General features: G+C 38.3%; 1 protein-coding gene across 2 annotated transcripts in view; it reads left to right on the forward strand.

Annotated features, from left to right (window-relative positions):
• The window catches only part of cdh22 (cadherin 22), a 198,134-nt gene that overhangs the window by 87,166 nt on the left and 91,692 nt on the right, over positions 1 to 19,276 (forward strand). The window contains exons 1-3 of one of the 2 annotated variants that reach the window (XM_079628762.1): positions 1,790 to 2,056; positions 6,635 to 6,855; positions 6,950 to 7,568. In XM_079628762.1, the coding sequence (XP_079484888.1) occupies positions 7,341 to 7,568 (228 nt within the window). In that variant the 5' untranslated portion in view covers positions 1,790 to 2,056; positions 6,635 to 6,855; positions 6,950 to 7,340. Of the gene's footprint in view, positions 1 to 1,789; positions 2,057 to 6,634; positions 7,569 to 19,276 lie in introns of those variants that run through there. The other variant, XM_079628761.1, reaches the window with a different exon arrangement.

Raw genomic sequence — 19,276 nt, forward strand, 5'->3', positions numbered from 1 at the left:
AAAAACAAAGGTTCCGAAAAGGAGTTTTCACAGCAATTTCATATAAAGGACGTGCACACCAAGGACAGTAACTATAGCGATAACTTTAAAGTTTTAATATTCATTCTTATTCTATGAGAACTTTATTCTTTATTCTTCTACGACTTTAGAGAGCTTGAGCATTTAAAGTAGCAGATGACAAAACTGCAGTGTGCGCTTTTAATAATAAGAAATAACAACAGGACATTATTGTGGACACTAATATAGTTATTGTTCTAGTTGTTGTGTGAACAGGCCTTAAAGTCCCCCTGTAGTCAATCATTTTATCCCTTAAACACATCTTTGATCAACAAAATGACATATTTAAAAGTTTTTTCCTTAAAATGGCTTGAATGTAACTCGACACCATTGCCTCATTTAGTATTCGCGGTTCTATGAATATGCAAATGAGCCCCACCTCCACTCATTCACTCACTCAGAGATCCACTGGTTGACGATCACACGTTGATCTGATTGGTTACAAGGTAGTTTGTGACGTCAGAAACACCAGCGATTTCAAACCGTGTTTTTGAGACTGTCTTTGGTTCACTGCAGTTTTAAGCAGAAAATACTCAGCAATGCTGTCCACTTATGAATTTGCACATGGTTTGTCTTGGAGCATATTAAAAACACCACATAGACACATAAATAACATTAAAAGCTTGATTTTCACCACAGGGAGACTTTTCAATCTTTTTCAAGCATTTTCCAAAAGTTTCTCGTCCAGATTGAAACATCGGAAATCATCTCACAGTGCACATAAAAAAAGCTCAGTAAGGTGATAAAGAGAGATTATGCAAAACATTTACTTACACAATACTCACACTATTCTTCTGGGATGATACTTTTATCAGTAAAATATCTCACCACTTACTGGCCGCATTCAAAATCATTATTTCATGTATGGCCTCAAATGCAATTTCCATCGTGTTTTGTGAACAACAGCAATTTTAGGTCATCTTTGCCGGGATGTAAAATAAAGATTGTACAAGTAATTTATTTAAAAACACTATAATGCCGGTATCAGCATAGATGTCTATGTGTCCCATGACTAAACATAAATGTATCCACTTGGGAGAGCATCTTCAAAATGCTCAGAGTGGAAGGAAGGATTAAACGTTGCGTTTTCAAATGTATCTAGATTAATGTTACCCTCCCTAAATGTTGGTTCTCAACCCTGCTCCTGAAGGACCCCCAACACTGCACGTTTTCTTTGTCTCCCTAATCAAACACACCTGATTCAACTCATTATCACATGGGTTAATGAGCTGATGAGTTGAATCAGGCGTGTTTGATTAGGGAGACAAACGAAACGTGCAGTGTTGGGGGTCCTTCAGGAGCAGGGTTGAGAAACACTGCCTTAAATAACTTTTTGGTAAATAATAATATAAAGAAACATTTCCCACTATAAAGAACTTGTTGTGTATGAACGTTAAAGGTTCTTCATGGAACAATGGAAGCCAAATAAAGAACCTTTATTTTGTGTATAGAGTGTAAGAACCATTTTTATTTCTTAAAATAACCTTTTTGTTCTTAGTTTGAAGAACATTTTAATAATCTGAATAATCTTTTTTTTCCACCATGAATGCCAATAAAAAGCCTTTATTTGTATAAGTGTAAGATGGGCTTTGTGAAGAGACTGTATAGTAGTCATACAGGGAGGGAAATGTAGAGGATGTGGGAGGAGGCAGCAAACTACAATTAATGTAATTAACCAATGCAGCTTTTCTAAGACTGTGACAATATATGTCTCCTCTCATTACTTCCTGTAAGCAAACACAGGGCTTAATGAGAGGCAGCATACGCTACGGCACCATTTACTCTTGATGCTCAATCCATTACAGCCGCCATAGTCTGCCAATCCAGTCCACTTTCACCCCCTCCTCTCCGGCCCTACAACACGCTCCACTACACTTTGCCAAGGAAACAGCGTGTCTTGGACAGGGGCTACTTCTAACCGGATCCCCATTCCAGGGCATAATAGCTGGTCTCTAGAGCTCAGAGTCGCAGCCAAATGGAGGAGTGAAGCACACTGGAGGTATTCAGGCTTGTCCAGGTGTTTTGCGAGTGCTGCTAATTGATGCTGCATTCCCAAATATTTGGGTTTGTGTGCTTGGCATGATTAACTTCTATATACGCCGCTAATGCTGAGTCGATTTTGACGAGCAGCTGTATTTGAGAGAAAATATTAGGGGTTTATATACTTTTTTCCTTTTTAGCACATAATCATATACAGTATAGAGCTGCAAGCCTTTATGTTAGTTGCCGTGTTTCTCTCTCTCTTTAAAACAGGTAATTACAACTAATGATGCTTAATTGACGAACAAATACCCTGATGCTCAATATTTTATCATTATTTAAAATGCATTAAATTATTAATTTTACTTCATTACAGTATTAAATTAAATATTGCTTAACTTTGAAAACTGTGGTGTAACTACTCTAAAGTGGCATGTTAAATGATATGGTAATACGTAGGCTACAATAGCAATAATTTTTTATTAAAAAATGCTAAAAATATATATATTTATTTAAATTGATACATTTTAACTTAAATAAACAGTAATAAACTCTAGTGCAAATATTTAGTTTACACCGAAATAACATGTTTAATGCTGACTGAATGTATTACACACCATCTGAACAGACCATTTAGCTTTTTTCCAATTACCTTTACGTTTGGGCTTTTCTTTTCTTTTTGCTAACTGGGCATTGTTGGTCATTGGTTAATGGTAACCAATACTCAAATATCTATATACTCATTATTGTAGGATGTTGTTGATGGTAGTCTCAGCCTCAGACGTCACGCCCACAGAACGTTGGCTAAACGTCGAATGCATATGGTACACTTAACTGGAAACACTTCAGGAATGTCGAAGTCGTCATGTGATTGGTTGAATTTTATCGGATTTCCGGGGGGCGCTAGTGTCGCGTTTCCTTTTCGGTCCGCCGGGAAACAAAGCGCAGATGTGTGATTGCGGAAGAAAAACTGTTGTGTTTACATGAGTGACAATGAGCATTTATCAAGATCAGCTAAACGTAGGATTCTCAAAAGTATGCGAGGTTCACGGCATAGACTCTTTAAGAGATGTCCAGGAGTTATGTTTGAGGCACTTAGTGGAGACTTGTTGCACGCCGGTCTGTTGTTGTGGGGACATTTCCACGCCCAGAAACGTGACGCTGAACGAAACGAACTGTAATTGGTTGTTTGACATGTCGGTCAAACGGCCTTATGGGCGGGCCTTGGCCAAAGAAAGCTGCTATGAATTCCAGACCTTCAGCCGTCAGTCTGAAGGTCTGGCTACGCGAGACTAGTTGATGGTGATTCTAGAATCATGTCATTACTTAGCTCATTGGATGTTCTGTTTCCCTCAGAAATACACCATATTACTGAAGTGAAGTCTTGAATGAATTTGTTGTTGACTTTAAAGCCTGTGTTTTGTTTTATTGCACATATTATAGTAGTGCTTGTGTTGCCTGGTTAGTTTTTCTTAATCAGCCGTCATTATTATATGTCACATATATGTCATTTCTACATGATTTCGGATTGCAATAGTCAAGGTGTGGGAATTTGACTCCGGCTGTGGTTTCATTTTAAATGACCACAGTCATTAGAAGTCCATGTGCTTTGGCTTTGATGAGAGCTTTCATGCATTGATACATGCTTGGGGGAGTGTTTGGCAAACGTATAATCGGATCACACATCAAAACATCGCACAGCCGGAGAAGAGGGCCAGCTCAGCTTATTAACCTCAGGCTATTAGTTTCCAAATACTGTTTTTCTTTTTAAAACCCTCCCAGATTTTAATCAGTCTGATCTTTTGGATCTTTTCTCACTTGAACGGTTTTGACAAAGACGGTCCGGCTCTTTCAAAGTTGGAAGCAAAACGCATATAAGAGTGCTTTCTCCTCACAAGCGCTGTGGTTGTTTGTGCAGGAGCGGCTAATAGGCGGTCGGTGATTCCCATTAAAGGGATGGATGTCGTGCAGGTGAAAAGGAGATTGTCGGAAGAGAGAGAGAGGTATGGTCTCTTTCTCGGTCTCTGGCCTGAAGCCCATCACTTGCCGGTGATCAGTCTCCTCTCTGGCTCCGGTTGCCGACTGTCACGGCCTCTGCTCTCTGGCTGGCGTCTGATGAGAAGTAGCAGCCATGTTTTTTAATCAATCCACGACCTAATAGGTCACGAATGAGCGCGTCCAGCTTGCCAATAGCGTTTTGGGTGGTAGCGGAGGCATTACGACTGTATCAGAACGGCCTGTGTTACTGGGCTTTACACGACCAGCCTTTCCACAGAAACTCACTAATTGACATCGTTCTACTTAGCCAAGAGAATGGCCGACCCTGAAGAGCCAGACCCTTATAGTGAATTCATTTACGCTCCATACCACATCTTAATAAGGGCCGAATTGTGTATACTCATCATGAAAATTTCAAGAGCGCACAATGAGAGGCTTACTAGGATAGTTTTTAACTAGCTTTTGCTTTTTTCCCCCCTGTTAATCGCCAAAGGGTTGAGAGTTTTGAGCAAAACTACTTCAGAGGAGTGCATACAAGCAGAGAAAATATTTGATACAAATAGTTTATTATTTATCATATGTACTTGGTCAGGCCTTTGCAGGAAACTCTAGATAGTCAAAAACTAATCTTGACTTGCCCTAAATAGTTTTTCTTTGAGGCAAAAAGAAATAAACAACATTACTTTGAAGTTGCCTCTTAAGACAAGAACACTTCACACTAATTGGAAACATGAAACATATTACGTTTGATCAATGAAATGTAAAAGCATGCTGTTTGATGCTTTTGATTGATTGACTGATTCGTTTGATTGGCATTTTTGTGGGCTTGTGGTTTGAAGTCATAATATAAATGTTTCGGGGGGCTTTCTGATGTTTTCTGTTTGTAATCAGCCAGACATGCTCTAAACTGTGCACATATTTTAAGGATCAGTTGTTTGTACTGAACTTTACTTCATTTTTCTCCATCCTGAGCGTTTAGATGCAAAGTGTGACCCGAATCACCGCTTGACCTGAGATGCTAGTTGAAGCGTAGTTAAATGTCACGCATGTCACAACCCCTCAGCATCAAAAAATAAAATATAACGGTTAGTGCAGAAAACCTTTGTCAACTTTTGCTTTGGTAAATAAAAATATCCCTATTAGAAAAGCTAGATTGCATAAGCTAAAAAATCAAGCATGAATCCGTACTGCAGGTGGCTAATAAGCTCAATAAGCTACCCTGGTGAAAACTGCACGTTTATCTTTAGGAAATGGACTGGGCATGATAAAAAAAAGAAAAGTGTTTCACTATTTACCATCTGCTAATGTGCTAGTGTAAGTATTGTGCAATAAGATTGCAATAGGTTGGACCCTACTGTGTAAATTGCACATGTATTATTAGCATGATAAGGAAAGCTTTGAAATGCTTTTTGGACATTTGCGCTCAGCCTGTCTCTCTCGATACTCTCGGTTTGCGGTAAAAGAAGATCACCAGGCCTAACTGTCTTCCCAAAGGCTGATAATGAGGTGATTTTATCACTCCGACATAAAAATAAACATACAGTATGTGCAAATTTTACCAGGTTTTCAAGACCTTTCACCATTTATGTTCACAGTGTTAATGCATATTGCTGTCAGTAGTTTGTGCTAATCTTTATTCCCTTTTCCTCAGTGCTAGTGTTTCATTTTTTACCTTCTTCAGAAGGTCGTTTCGGTTTCAAGATGTTTCAGTAAGTAAGTAAGTTTCAGTCTTAGCTAGATGATGCAAACTGAACGTTAGCCTTCCGCCTGCAACCGTCTGCCAAAGGTTAAACAACCAATATCCTGAAGGGCCTTTCTTGGCCCACGCTCGTCCGCAGGAGCTGTAATCTTTTAGCCTTGAGGTTGTGACATTTCAGCAATGCTAAATGTTGTTGTTTTTCTCTTATTCTGAAAGCCTCAAAGACCATTAATCATTTCCCCTGCCCAATGGCGCTTTGGCTGATGCACAATAGGGCCATAGCTTATCTTCACCTTCCTGACCAGTGTTTGTTTTAAGCATTAGGGTTGCCGCTCTAATGGATTGAATTAATTGATTAATACTTTTATCCAATTAGTGCTCCCTCATGCAATTAATCAGATAGCCCCCAGTGTAAGCCGCCTGCCGTGGCCGCAACTCGGCAGACAGATGCTTTGGGCTCAAGTTCATGATATATAAACCTCCCTTTTTTCCTTTTCCAACCACACCTGGCTCCCTAACACAGAAGACATTGCTCTTGGGCTTAACACATTATCCGGATTCTTGCTGAGTACAAAGTTTCTGCCTTCAGAAATGCTTTTCAGGTAGATCGCCTAAATGAAGGTGTGTTTTCTTGCTGCATTTCTATGAAATCCGAGAGAAAGTCAAAGAGTTAAGATCCGCAACCACTTTAAAATCACTTTGTGTGTCGGAGAGGACTGCAAATTCACTGTGGCACTTATTGAATTATGTATTTGTTTAACGAGAATGAGAACACCATAACAAGAAGCCAAGAATCGATACAGTTTGTTTCACTATTGATTATTGCAACTGGAAAAAGCTGCATAGCTATTTAAATATGCTCTCTTGCTCCTCTAATCAATGATCTTTGCTGTGTTACAGGTGACCAGGTGCTGAGGTCGACATGAACTCACCAATGTCAAACTCTCAAACCTGCAGGTCAAGTACCTTTTAAGCTCCGGTGACGCATAAGAGTCTGCGACCTCTGAATCTCGACATCTAGATTGTGATAATCATGCCTTCAACTTTGAGTAACATCTTGCACCATGAAATTTGAGGATTTCTTTTTTGGATGTGAAATGTACATGCATGGAAATGAAAAGGTATAGAGGAAATTGGATTACATGCTTTTTATTAATGCCGCTAGCGTGGAGTGTTAATTAATTTCCGGACTCACAATGGAATTGATGTCTGCAGTTGTGACCAGTAGCTCTTCAACTTAGAGCTCAACTGAAGGAGAAATAAGACTTCAATGGCTTTGTGATTGGTACCCCATCATTGAAAAAACCCAACACAGATTTCAAAACGGAGGAGCTATAGCTGTGTATCACCGAGACTGCCTCATCTTCTCAAGAAAGATTCCTCTTAAATGCCCTCTTGAGGACCCAGTGGCCTCTCCGATTGGAAAAAAAATGACCAAAAACCTATTGGATTTATAGTTTCATTGAGCAGCAGTGAACTCTCGTTTACCTTCCTCAACCTCAGAGTCAAGGAGCTTTTCTCAAGCACTCAGGCAGTTGGGAAGAAAACTTCATCCTGAACGAGTTTCTAACTTCTGCCCCATGTAGAGACGAGAGAGTTTTCAAACATGGCTCCCCACTGGAGAGGAGGAGCTCGGGTTTTGGCAGCGACTCTGGGAATTTTGCAGTGCTGTGGATGGCTGTCCGGTCAGACCATAAGGACTAGTGTTGGGATGACGGAAAGAGGTCCTGATCAATGGGCGATGTCTCATGAAAGGGTGAAGAGAGGATGGGTTTGGAATCAGTTTTTCGTTGTGGAGGAATACACCGGGACGGAGCCACTTTACGTTGGAAAGGTAGGACTGCCGCATGTTTGTCACGTACGTGTTTTTGGTTGCACTCTTGCTGCTTTTTTTTCTATGCAAGGGGAAATATATTGCAGCACAATGAAAGCCAAGAGAGATGCTTGTGCTGTGCATTTAAATGAGGCAATTCTCAAATGCTTTAAGTGTGTGGATAGAGTCAGGCTAGTTGACTAGCACAGATCAAGCACAAGTTTGGCTCTAAGGCTTGAATTTCTTCTATATCTATGAGGGCCAAACTAAAACAGGGTCTCTAAAGATCTCGCCTCGTGGAATATGCCTGGGTTTGGCTACATTAGCAATGCTTGAGAGGAATCTCAAAGTGATTTTGTGTGCAAGTTTGTTTTTAAGTGATGCACGGCTGGGCAATATCATTCACAATATATTTGTGATAATTAACATTTATATTGAAATTTGCAATAATTTTAATGCTATTTTTAAATCTGTTTATTCTGATTTGTTTTGTGATCTCCCGAGAGTGCCAAGATGCAAACTTCAGTAGCAAAAAAATGCCAAAAAAGGTCAAACAGTCATTTGAAATGAATCGATAACTTTGCAAATTCATAATTTGAAAATGGTATATCTGTATTCTCTGCGTAGCATTTTTCATATAAGTACTTAATTAAAAATGGATTGGTAAATATTGTTTTTGTTTTATTATACTTCCATGCTCCTTTAGTGCAAAAACAGTGTGGAAAACCATCCCAAAACAATGGTAGTGATATATATATGTATATACAGTATATTTATATATACATATATATGTATGATCAATTGTTTTAGCTGTATTGCCCAGCCGTAGTGTGGTGTAGAGATATAAGCGACTTGTGCAGCAGTAATTAAGAGAGAGAGAGAGAGATTGTGTGTGTGTGTGTGTGTGTGTGTGTGTGTGTGTGTGTGTGTGTGTGTGTGTGTGTGTGTGTGTGTGTGTGTGTGTGTGTTCGTGTGTGTGTGCCAGGAAAAGAGGAGCTGATGTCTAAATGGGAGCCATAAAGGATGATATGGGAAATGGAAGGGGTATTCTGGAGAGAGATGATTTTATTAATAAAATTACCCAGAGTTACGGCTCCCTCTGAAGTCATGAGCCAAGACTATTAATAGGGGCTGCTGGTGTTGTATGTCTATTGCTCACTGTATCAAAGACTTTAATTAGGGTGATATAGAATTAAATATGACCAACGTGCCTTTTATCAGTAACGGTCATTTAAAACAATCCCTTTCGCACTGTCCTGTGATTAATCTGCTAATGATATTTTTTTCTAAATGTTTGGCCCCTTCATTGGCAGCTCTCTTCAATACATTTGTAAAATTAATTTCACTTAGCCCTACGTTTTATGTGTCTGTATTACGTGGCAAAACTATAAATATCTGTATGCCACATAATGTGTGTTGCAGTTTAATAACATTTAAAGGGGCCATGAATTGAGAAATCAAAATGTCCTTGATCTTTTGACATGTAAGAGGGTCGCTGTACTGTAAAAACATACCGTAAGTTTCATAACTCGAAACATCCTTGTTAGTCCCAAAACAGCTTTTATTGAATCCAAGCTCAGAAAACGAGTAGTTTAGGAATTTTGTCACATAATGACGTAATATTGCGACGAAAGACGGCCTCTGCAGAATCAAATCAACGTCTACTTCTACATCATTGCGTCTTTGAAGGAGAGATACAGAATCACTGGACTAAATATAACATTTCTACCAAAGGATTCTTATGCTATGAAAGCTTATTCAAGTGTATTCATTATCTATATAGTGCTTTCAACTATATGAATGTATTGTGTTTGTTTGTTCAGTACATTTCACTTTGGTAAATCAGTCAAATTTTTTGCGCAGTCTTTGAAAACAGTATTTTACTGTAAGATATGGACCCTACAGTAATGCCACAACATGTAAGAAACCATTAATTATAATGCCTAATCTGTGATCAGTTATTTCTAATATGATCCATGTACAATCAGACATTCTCAAAATCGTTTATTGCTGTTTATGCGTCAGTAAATTAAGCCAATGACTTGACAATCAACTTCACATTGTTTATTTTAGTACCATGAAAATCAAAGAACACTCCCTTTATAATCGCTGGAGCTGTCAATCAAACAGCGCAAATTTATCAGTGACTGAGTTCTGGACTCCAAAATTTCCGTTATATTAAATGAATCTCTTATTAACATTGTGTTTTCAATGTTAGTTATGATAAAAGCATTCGTGAGAGTGCAGAAACTGAGCTGCAATGATGAGATCACTGCATTCATGCACTCAATATACTGTCTCTCATCTTTCTAATGTTCATCACTGCAACTTTTCATGCCACAATCTAAATATAACGCCATAATCAACACTTTTCATGATTAGTAGTTAATCTCGACAGCTGTAATAGTAAAAACGTAGTAAAACATTTATTGTGTAATACTTATTTCATATGCAAAAAGTTCACAGCAGTGGGCGTTTACATTGAAGTCTCACAGCCGACACGCCCCTTCAAACAGAGTGCTAAAATCAGGGAATAAAATGGCCTTTTATTTCTAAATTGTTTCTAAATTCGAAAAATCATACTCGGGTAACATCATAAAATAAATTTAAAATACATTTAATTACCCCTTTAATGTACTGTAGATCTAGAAGTGTGCACATTTTTGCTACAAATAGACTTTTGAGTAATACTGTACATTTATAGGAACCTGTTCACATTTTTATCCCCATTGTGAAGTGTAATTTGGCAAATCAAACACAAAAACTCACCTGGTTTCATGTTGAGTTTCGTCAAAAACTTTGAACATTAGTGACTTTTGAAAATTAGTCCTGCCAAAGCGAAGTTAGATGAATAGAGACGTTTTTCCTTTATTCTTTGTCTTTTATCACGAGGATTTTGGTGCTAAACCTTTGTTCCTTCAAAAGTGGCTTTGGTATCTTGTTCATTCTTTTAATTTTAATAGCTTTAATTGCAGCCATTAACTTTAACCCCAATAATGCTTCATTATGACACCAGTCTTTTCTTCAGCAGATGTCTTGGTTTTTTTGTAAGAATGTCTTCAGAAGTGTTCCAGGAATATTGCACTTGAATTCACAGAAGCCTCTGGCGACCTTATGCTATTTACATTAGACTTTCAAACCTCAAAAGGCTTGTCGGAGAAACACGAACATTGTGAAGGTTAATTCTACGCATCAGTCCCTCTTCTGCAGAGAGCTCTAAGAGAGAGTGAAAGTTGCAATATTTCCTGCCGAAAAGGCCACTGCACCATTTTCCCCCCTTCAGTGTTAAGCCATAAAGTCCAGACATATGTAAACCTCGAGTCGATAAATATTAGAAGTCTCTTTGCAGGGAAAGGCAGCAGGGCAGAAAAAATGAACAGTGGAAAGAGAGTTTTTACACGGCGAACAACACCGACAAGAACATCCCGCCATATGGGCAGCGCAGCAAAGTGGAAAGATTTCCACTGCGCTTTGAAAGGCTGCCAGCCTCTTCCTCCAGACAAGCGGCGAACATTGATTGATAGGATTTGAACGTGTAGAGCTGAGACGCTGAACAGACGCCGGCGTTCATAACGTGCATGCCAAGGATGTCTCAACGTGTTCAAATAATTTTCTGCAGGCTTGGGCGAACCGCTCAAACATTCATGCAGGAACATTCACTTCTTGTCTTTTGTGGTTGAAAGGAAGGTGAAACGTATTTATTTAAAGCCAGCATATAATAAACAATTATTTATTTATCATTTACGGGCTGTGAATCCAGAACTGGAACAGTTCCAGCATTTCATTTCATAATTATTATTTTTTTATGCACACTATTGTTCCATGCACTGCTTATTGAATCTGAGTATCAGGTTAAAGTCCCCTTGAAATCAAATTTGATTTTTTTGGGCTTTTAGTATGAATATGTTAGCCTTACTGTTAAGCTATTTGGGCTTCAAAACAATGACACAATTTGCATTTAGAATATATTATCGTTCAAAACTAACAGTCTCTCACTTCCGACAATATGGACAAATGGTTTTGATGTGCACTTCAGCTTGTCATCAGATTTTCTGTCCAATCAAATGCTCTCCAGAATATGAAGCCCCGCCCCTTACACTATAAATAGATGCTGAAGCTGCGGCGGAAATCTGTCACTTATTCACACATTTACTATTTTTCTACATGGTGAATAGCACATAGTGCACTATAAAGGGGATATGGATCGATTCAGACTGTAAATAATCTTTCCATTTAGATGAATGAAGTTTGCTTTCATGATAGTGTCACGTGAACCGTTGCATCTCCGGTCCAGAGACACGATAGCACCAGGGTATGTACTTTTTCACTCACTGGCCAATTTGGCTACTAAATTAAGTTACCGGCCATTCAGAACTTCTACTAGCCAAAAATAACAGAAAAAAGGAAATAACCTACGTTATATTATAAATATATATTATACAATTTGGATTTCATACATTATTTTCTTATTCAAACAAAATCATGTCATCCAGCAATCTCATCCCTTCCTCTTTCATCCTCATCCTTTTCACCCAAAAAAAATATTTTAGGTGGACAGATCAATACAGTATAAAGACCATGAAACAAATGTAATATGTTGGAAAATAACGTATTTTATGTTAACCAAATGCTTTTTAATCATCACTATTTCTTCAATGCAATTGAACAAGCGCACTGTAATTTGTAATGTAGTGACGTGTGTGTTCAAGTAAGCTAGATATGAGAAGATTCTGTGCAATATGCTGTATTTAATATATCATGATGACTCACAAATTGAATGCGCAGAATGCACAGATTTAGCTTACACAAACTTCCCCAGCAGAGTTTATAAGCAAAATAAGTAACACGCCAAATTGTCTAGTGATTTGCCACAGTTGATTTTTACCTGCATTTGGCTGGTGTTCATTTCAAACCCTGGACAGCACAGAGCGGATCATATGATCGAGTCGGCACAGACCACAAAACTTATCAGACCCATTTTGAATTCTACACAGAATGGTGTATTTTATAGCGATATGGAGGAGATTAGGAGGAGTAACGGTTAGAAATTAGAAGGAAACTACGGCTTTACCGAGCTCAACGGCTCTAGCCGAGCTGCAATATATAAACAAAACGCTATTGGCTATTTTAAAAAGGGGAGGAGCTGTTCAATATGCCCCGCCCTGTCTCCCTGTTTCAGTGTCAATTGACCGTTCGCAAAGACTTAGTTACTGTCGCTATGTCCGACAAGCTTCGCCGCTCTCACACACACCATGTGCTCACGCAGTGAAAAACACATCGCGGAGCAGAGAGGGCACTGACAACACACTGACAGACACAGACCAGCTTACTTTTCAGTTACTTTTGATATTAAACATATTAAACAAAGTCTCACCTTTCAAATTTGGTCATTTTTAAAAATAGATGTAAACAATAAATACTGTTTTGTGGCTCTTTAATGTGTCGTGACAGAACGCTCAGTTAAAGCCGCTCGTGAACCGATCATCTCTTCCTTCTAGTTCATTTATAGCATCAAATAAACATGAATGAACATCAGAAGGAATGTTGCTTTAACCGCGGAAAGACGTCAGTACTCCGCTTCTCAAGTTCAAATCCTCCCATGTTAATCTACTAACTCTCCTGACTGCTTTGTCGGACAAAATGGCGGATGGCGAAGTATGATTGGTCAGATCACCTGTCAATCAAGCTCCATGCGAAGGGTTAATTACATCAACACATTGAATAATGCTGCAAGGCACTTCAGAGGGACTTTAAAGTTATGTCCTACTTTGAACGTTTCCTCTTTGTAGTCTCCATTTCATATCCTTTCTCCCTCTTAAGCATCTCTGTCTGATGGGCCAGAACAATGTTCATGCAAAATCTCTTTATCCACGAATCGTAGTAGTTTAAATGTCAGGGGTGTTTGCAGAATGTGCATGTTGATTGCAGTCTGAAGCTTTATGAATCCATTATTAATGTTTTGATCTTTCGCTTGAGAAAGAGTGTTGTGTAGCTAATGAATTTCAACTAAACAAAGGGCCTGTGTTTGCTGATGAGGTTTGCGCTGTCATGACCCGATGTGCAGATGTCTAGGTTTGAAGTCTCCGTTGAGAATGTCAAACGTTTCTGTTTTGCAGTTTGAGCTGAAATGAAAATCGTCTAATTATCCGGCCCTTAAAAATAAATTAATCAAAAGCCACGTTGGAAGTTCTCAGTGATTAATAGTTAATAGTCCCTTCTTTTAGCTTGAGATTTTCATAATTATCCTTTTTACAACAAATGCAGGACTTCTGACATAATGTCACAGTTATGATTCAAAAGTTTGGCGTCAGTAGTAAAGACATGTAGATTTTATGTTACAAAATATTATATTTCATTTATTTTGAACTTCCTATTCATCAAAGAATCCTGAAAAAATAAAATGTGTCACTGTCTCCGCAAAAATATGAAGCAGCACAACTATTTTTTAACATTGATGATAATAATCAGAAATGTTTCAGCAAATATCAGAATGATTTCTGAAGGATCATGTGACTCTGGAGACTGGAGTAATGATGCTGAAAATTCAGCTTTGATTACAGAAATACATTACATTTTCCAATATTTTAAATTGTAATAATATTTCTGTATTTTTTTAATCAAATAAATTCACATAAGAGACTTCTTTCAAAAACATAAAATCGTATCAAACCCACACTTTTGAACGGTAGAGTGTTTATGAAACATTCATGCTAAATAAAATATTTGCTCCCATTGCAGAGCTCAGTGCAACCCAAGATGCATTTAAATTCTTCAAAACATATTCCAGCACAGCAGTAGTCCTATAGTTTGACTTTCTGACCTGCACGTCTCATTTCTTCACATTTGGCCGTGCCGCTGGTGTCACGATCCGTGTGCACTGCAGTCTTCTCTTGCCTCGGCGCTCATCAGAGGTGAGATATCTGGAGTGTCGGCTCGCCTCCTTCACTGCGACTGCCAGCTAACAGGTCTGCTTTGTTAGTGTTGTGACCCGAGAGGTGGCGGGTCACACAGCCTGGAGCTCCACTGCTCCGTCAGCCACTTCATGGCAGCAACACCACTAAAATACCAACTCAGCCTCCGACTGTTTGTCCATGGTAGTCTTTTCCTGTCTTGGTTTACCCAGTTTAAATCGGCAGTGTCTGGTGAGATTTGACTTGATCATATTTAATACACAAATATCTAAGGCTTCTAGATGATCGACGTGATGAAAACTGCTGATAAACCTGTTGCACACTGTGGCTAGCAGGACGAGAGCTGTGAGAGAACGACACGAGGCCGGTGGCGATTGATAATGAAAACCTTTTGATCTGAAATCTTTGCTAATTTTAATAAAGTAAACGTAATTATATTGTTCGTAATATTTCAAGATGAACACTTACTGGACTGAAGCATAGCTTTAATTACAGTAATATATACAAACATAAACATTTTTTGTTGTTGTTGAAAAATCATGTGATTATCAAATATGAGGATTTTGAGGAATGTTTATTTGTTCATCTCTCAATTATCATTGCATTGCATTGCTTTATATGTTATACCTTTATAACTACAGAGCTCTGATCATAAACTAAGCATTTAAGTGTATTATCTAATGACAACTGATATTTATAAGCATTTTATGTAAGAAGTCTGCAACACTTGTTACACAGATGCCATTTATTTACATTACAATATACTTTTGGCCATATAAATATCATCATCTACACTAAATTGCATTTTTACTCAGTTTGTGCCTATGAATAAAATAAAAGCCTGATGCATCAAATATGATACTGAACAAAAACTTTGTCTAAAGGTTCAATAAACTTTCCAAAAAATTACATTTATTTCTGACTAATATTTCAAAAGTCAGATTTTACAGGGTTAATATGCAGGTGTATTTTTACATTTTCTAGAGCACAGTTAGTTTAGCAACATTAAAATCATAAACTCTTTTGCAATCAATGTCAGGATCTGTTTTGAGTCGTCTACTTTGTGTCATGCTAATTGTGAGTTGTTCCCTGTAGTGCTCCAAATCAGTCACTGATCTCAGTTAGAAAGAGCCTAATATGAGAATTAGAAAGAATGATTAAAGAATATTAGAAAGAATATGTGGCCTGTCGACAGCAGAGAAGCTCACCAGTTTTATGAAAAGCTCTTTAGATAGCGGTCTTGCTCAGGCTCGAGGGCTGCAAAGTGATGCTATTTAGTTGAAGACTAAGTAATGAAGGCAGTTTAATCAATATTGTGAATGGCCACCGATGAAAAGAGTTGATATATTTTAGGCCGAAAGGTAGCTAAAGAGGATAAGACCTCCACATGACCTGTGCTTTGACGTCTCCTGCTCAGACGAGAGCCCGGTCGCCCCGGTCGCACCGTTTACCGCGGTGTGATGTGAGAGCAAGCAGACAGTCAGTCTGAGCGCAGATTAAGAACCGCTTCACGTCTGCCATCCGCCAATAACATCGTTTGTCAGGTGAAAGATGCTCTTCACTCCTGCTGTGGCATGTTTATTGTGCTTTCTCATTTCATTAGGGAAAGCAGCAGAGTCAGAGGAAATCCAGGACAGTTCTGTCGTATTATTGTTATGCTCATAATTGGGGGAACAGATGTGATGCTGATCATGTGATCTCCATATGCGCTAATGCACACAAAAGACTGCAGGAACGCGCCGTGTTCCCGTTCTTTGATCAAACTGTGAACAGACAGGGAGAAATATTTTTTCATCCTCCAGCTCCGGCTCTTGAGATATTGCCCAGCTTTCTTTGTCTTCCTGTTAGAGAGTTTTTTTTTTTTATTACTGCTGAAATATTGATACGCCAAAAAAGAGGATAGTTTCAAGTGCATGTTTTATTCGACCGAGGGAGGACTTGAAATGGGGAAAGAATGCAATATTGAAGGCCGGCTTGCGTTATTCCCATGTTTTACGACAAATACCTAATGAAAATCCCCACGGGGGTGATAGAAGCTGCTATTTAATTAAGGCTTGATCAAATATTTAACACGCTGATGATGGAGAGGGTGATTTCGCTCTGTCCACTGGTGTTTTGGAGATTGTGCCAGGCTACAGAGGCACATTATAATGGGACACAGAGACTGAAGCTGAAGAAAAGCCACAATGATCCAGTCGACGGAGCATTACAACACTGCAGATACCCCTGCATCTCTTGATCTCCTCAAACCTTTACTGAGAAACAACAGCTTAATCCACATGCCTTCGGTCATCTTTATACTTTAAAAAAGGCTTTTAGTCAAAACGCCCACCGTCAGCTCGTGCCTCACTGGCTTTTTGCTGTGAAATCTTATAAAGTAAATGTAAGAATCATTTCTACATTGTTGAAGAAGATGAACACTCACTGAAGCAACTTCGGTCCAGCTTGATTATCCATGCATCATTTTTTTTTCCCAATATGATCATCAGGCTTTTGAGGAAGATTATTTGTTCATCTCTCAATCATCATTGCATTGTAAGTTTCAAAACTACAGAGCTTTGATCATAAAACTAAGCATTTAAATATCAACTTAGACATATAGAGTGACGACTGATATTAAGATGCATTTTATGTACTGTAAGTAGTTTGCTATAATGTTATTAAGACCTCATTGATTTACATTACACACTATCTGAAGTTCATCTTACTTTTTGGCTGTATAAATATCATCATCTGCACTAAAAAAAGAAAAGAAAATATTTGTTGCTGGTTTGATCTGCTTTAGCTTTAGCAGGACAGTTAAAACCTCTCTGAGAATGAAATGAAATGTAAAGGTGATTTCTTCCTTTTTGTTTGTTTGTTGGACCCCATGATGGCTCCAAACGGCACTTGCAGGCCTGGGTTTAGAAATACGTCTCTCTTTAAATATAATGATCCTCCGGCTGGCTGTGTCTCCTCCCCAAAGCAGATTCCTGAACTGACTGCCATCATTACTGATCCATAGAAAAAGATTGTTATCGTCCAACAAAAAGTCATTACTTGGGTGAAATACACTTAAACAAACTTATATGGCATTAGAGCGTGAACTGAACCACACAATTAGCCAGTTAAAGTGGTGTTCGCAACCCATTTCACTCTGTAATGTGATATTTTAGTGTGAAATAGGATGTTTAATAGGGAATAAACAGGGATGTACGGACTTGAATTTATGCATCATGAGTTTGTCGTGTTGTCTTTCTCTCTCTCTCTTTTCAAACAAGTTTATCTTGACAAACTTTGCATTTCTAGTTAAAAATTGAATTAGAATTGATTGGCGTTCTCAATGGGTTGTGAACAACGCTGATGTGCTCAGATGAATCATTGGGAACCGGGAACAAGGGTATTTGTTTTTTTGACTTTCGTAACATTTTTAGGACTGGCTCTTCCCAGATTATTTTGTAAATGATGAAATGCATTTGCTCAGACTTTGTAGTCAATATTATGCGGTATGTCTTCCGTACATCTGTTGCCATAGTAATGACTCACTGAGATGCCAAGAGGCTTCAGCACAACTAGAGGAGCCGTCAGTGTGGAAAGAGAGGATGGAGAACTGGGAATTATGCCTTTCAACATGGCAACTCTCCATACTGATGAACTCACGAGGCAGATCCGGCAACAGTACACATGGAAGCACTGTATTTTACACATGGATATAATGTGTTCTCAAACATTCACTCGTTCACTCAGCATTCTTTATTTTATTTTGAACAGTAAACGAGTGTTTGTAAACATGACATTTTATGTAGTTTTACTGTTTGCCTAATGCACATTTAATAATACAGTATATTCTAAGATAATTTATTTATTTATTTCTAAAAACATTATACCTTAATATGCAATGTTTTAAATTGACATTTTCATTTAATTGATATATTAATTATTGCAAAATATTATAATATTTTATTATAGAGTACAATATTCATTAAATTGAATAAAAATAAAGTATTAAATAAAATAAAATGAACTATTCCTAATATTTAAAACATGTCCTATAGTTTTATGATGGAAGTAGAGCACATTTTCTTATGCTCAATGCTCAATTTATTCTTTCATTAGTATGTCTATTTTATTAATAATAATAATGTAATGAATAAAAATATAGCTATATTAATATATTTCATATTTCCATCCATCTATCTATCCATCTATCTATCCATCCTCTGTGTTTCTGTCATCTATCCATCCATTCATCCATACATCCATCCTCTGTATTTCTGTCTGTCATCCATCCATCCATCCATCCTCTGTATTTCTGTTTGTCATCCATCCATCCATCCATCCATCCATCCATCCATCCATCCATCCATCCATCCATCCATCCTCTGTATTTCTGTCATCCATCCAACCATCCATCCATCCATCCATCCATCCATCCATCCATCCTCTGTATTTCTGTCTGTTATTCATCCATCCATCCAACCATCCATCCATCCATCCATCCATCCTCTGTATTTCTGTCTGTCATCCATCCATCCATCCATCCATCCATCCATCCATCCATCCATCCATCCATCCTCTGTATTTCTGTCTGTCATTCATCCATCCATCCAACCATCCAACCATCCATCCTCTGTATTTCTGTCTGTCATTCATCCATCCATCCAACCATCCATCCATCCATCCTCTGTATTTCTGTCTGTCATTCATCCAACCATCCATCCATCCATCCATCCATCCTCTGTATTTCTGTCATCTATCCATCCATCCATCCATCCATCCATCCATCCATCCATCCATCCATCCTCTGTATTTCTGTCTGTCATCCATCCATCCATCCAT

This window comes from Phoxinus phoxinus, assembly GCF_949152265.1.
Source record: "Phoxinus phoxinus genome assembly, chromosome: 11".
Classification (NCBI taxonomy): domain Eukaryota; kingdom Metazoa; phylum Chordata; class Actinopteri; order Cypriniformes; family Leuciscidae; genus Phoxinus; species Phoxinus phoxinus.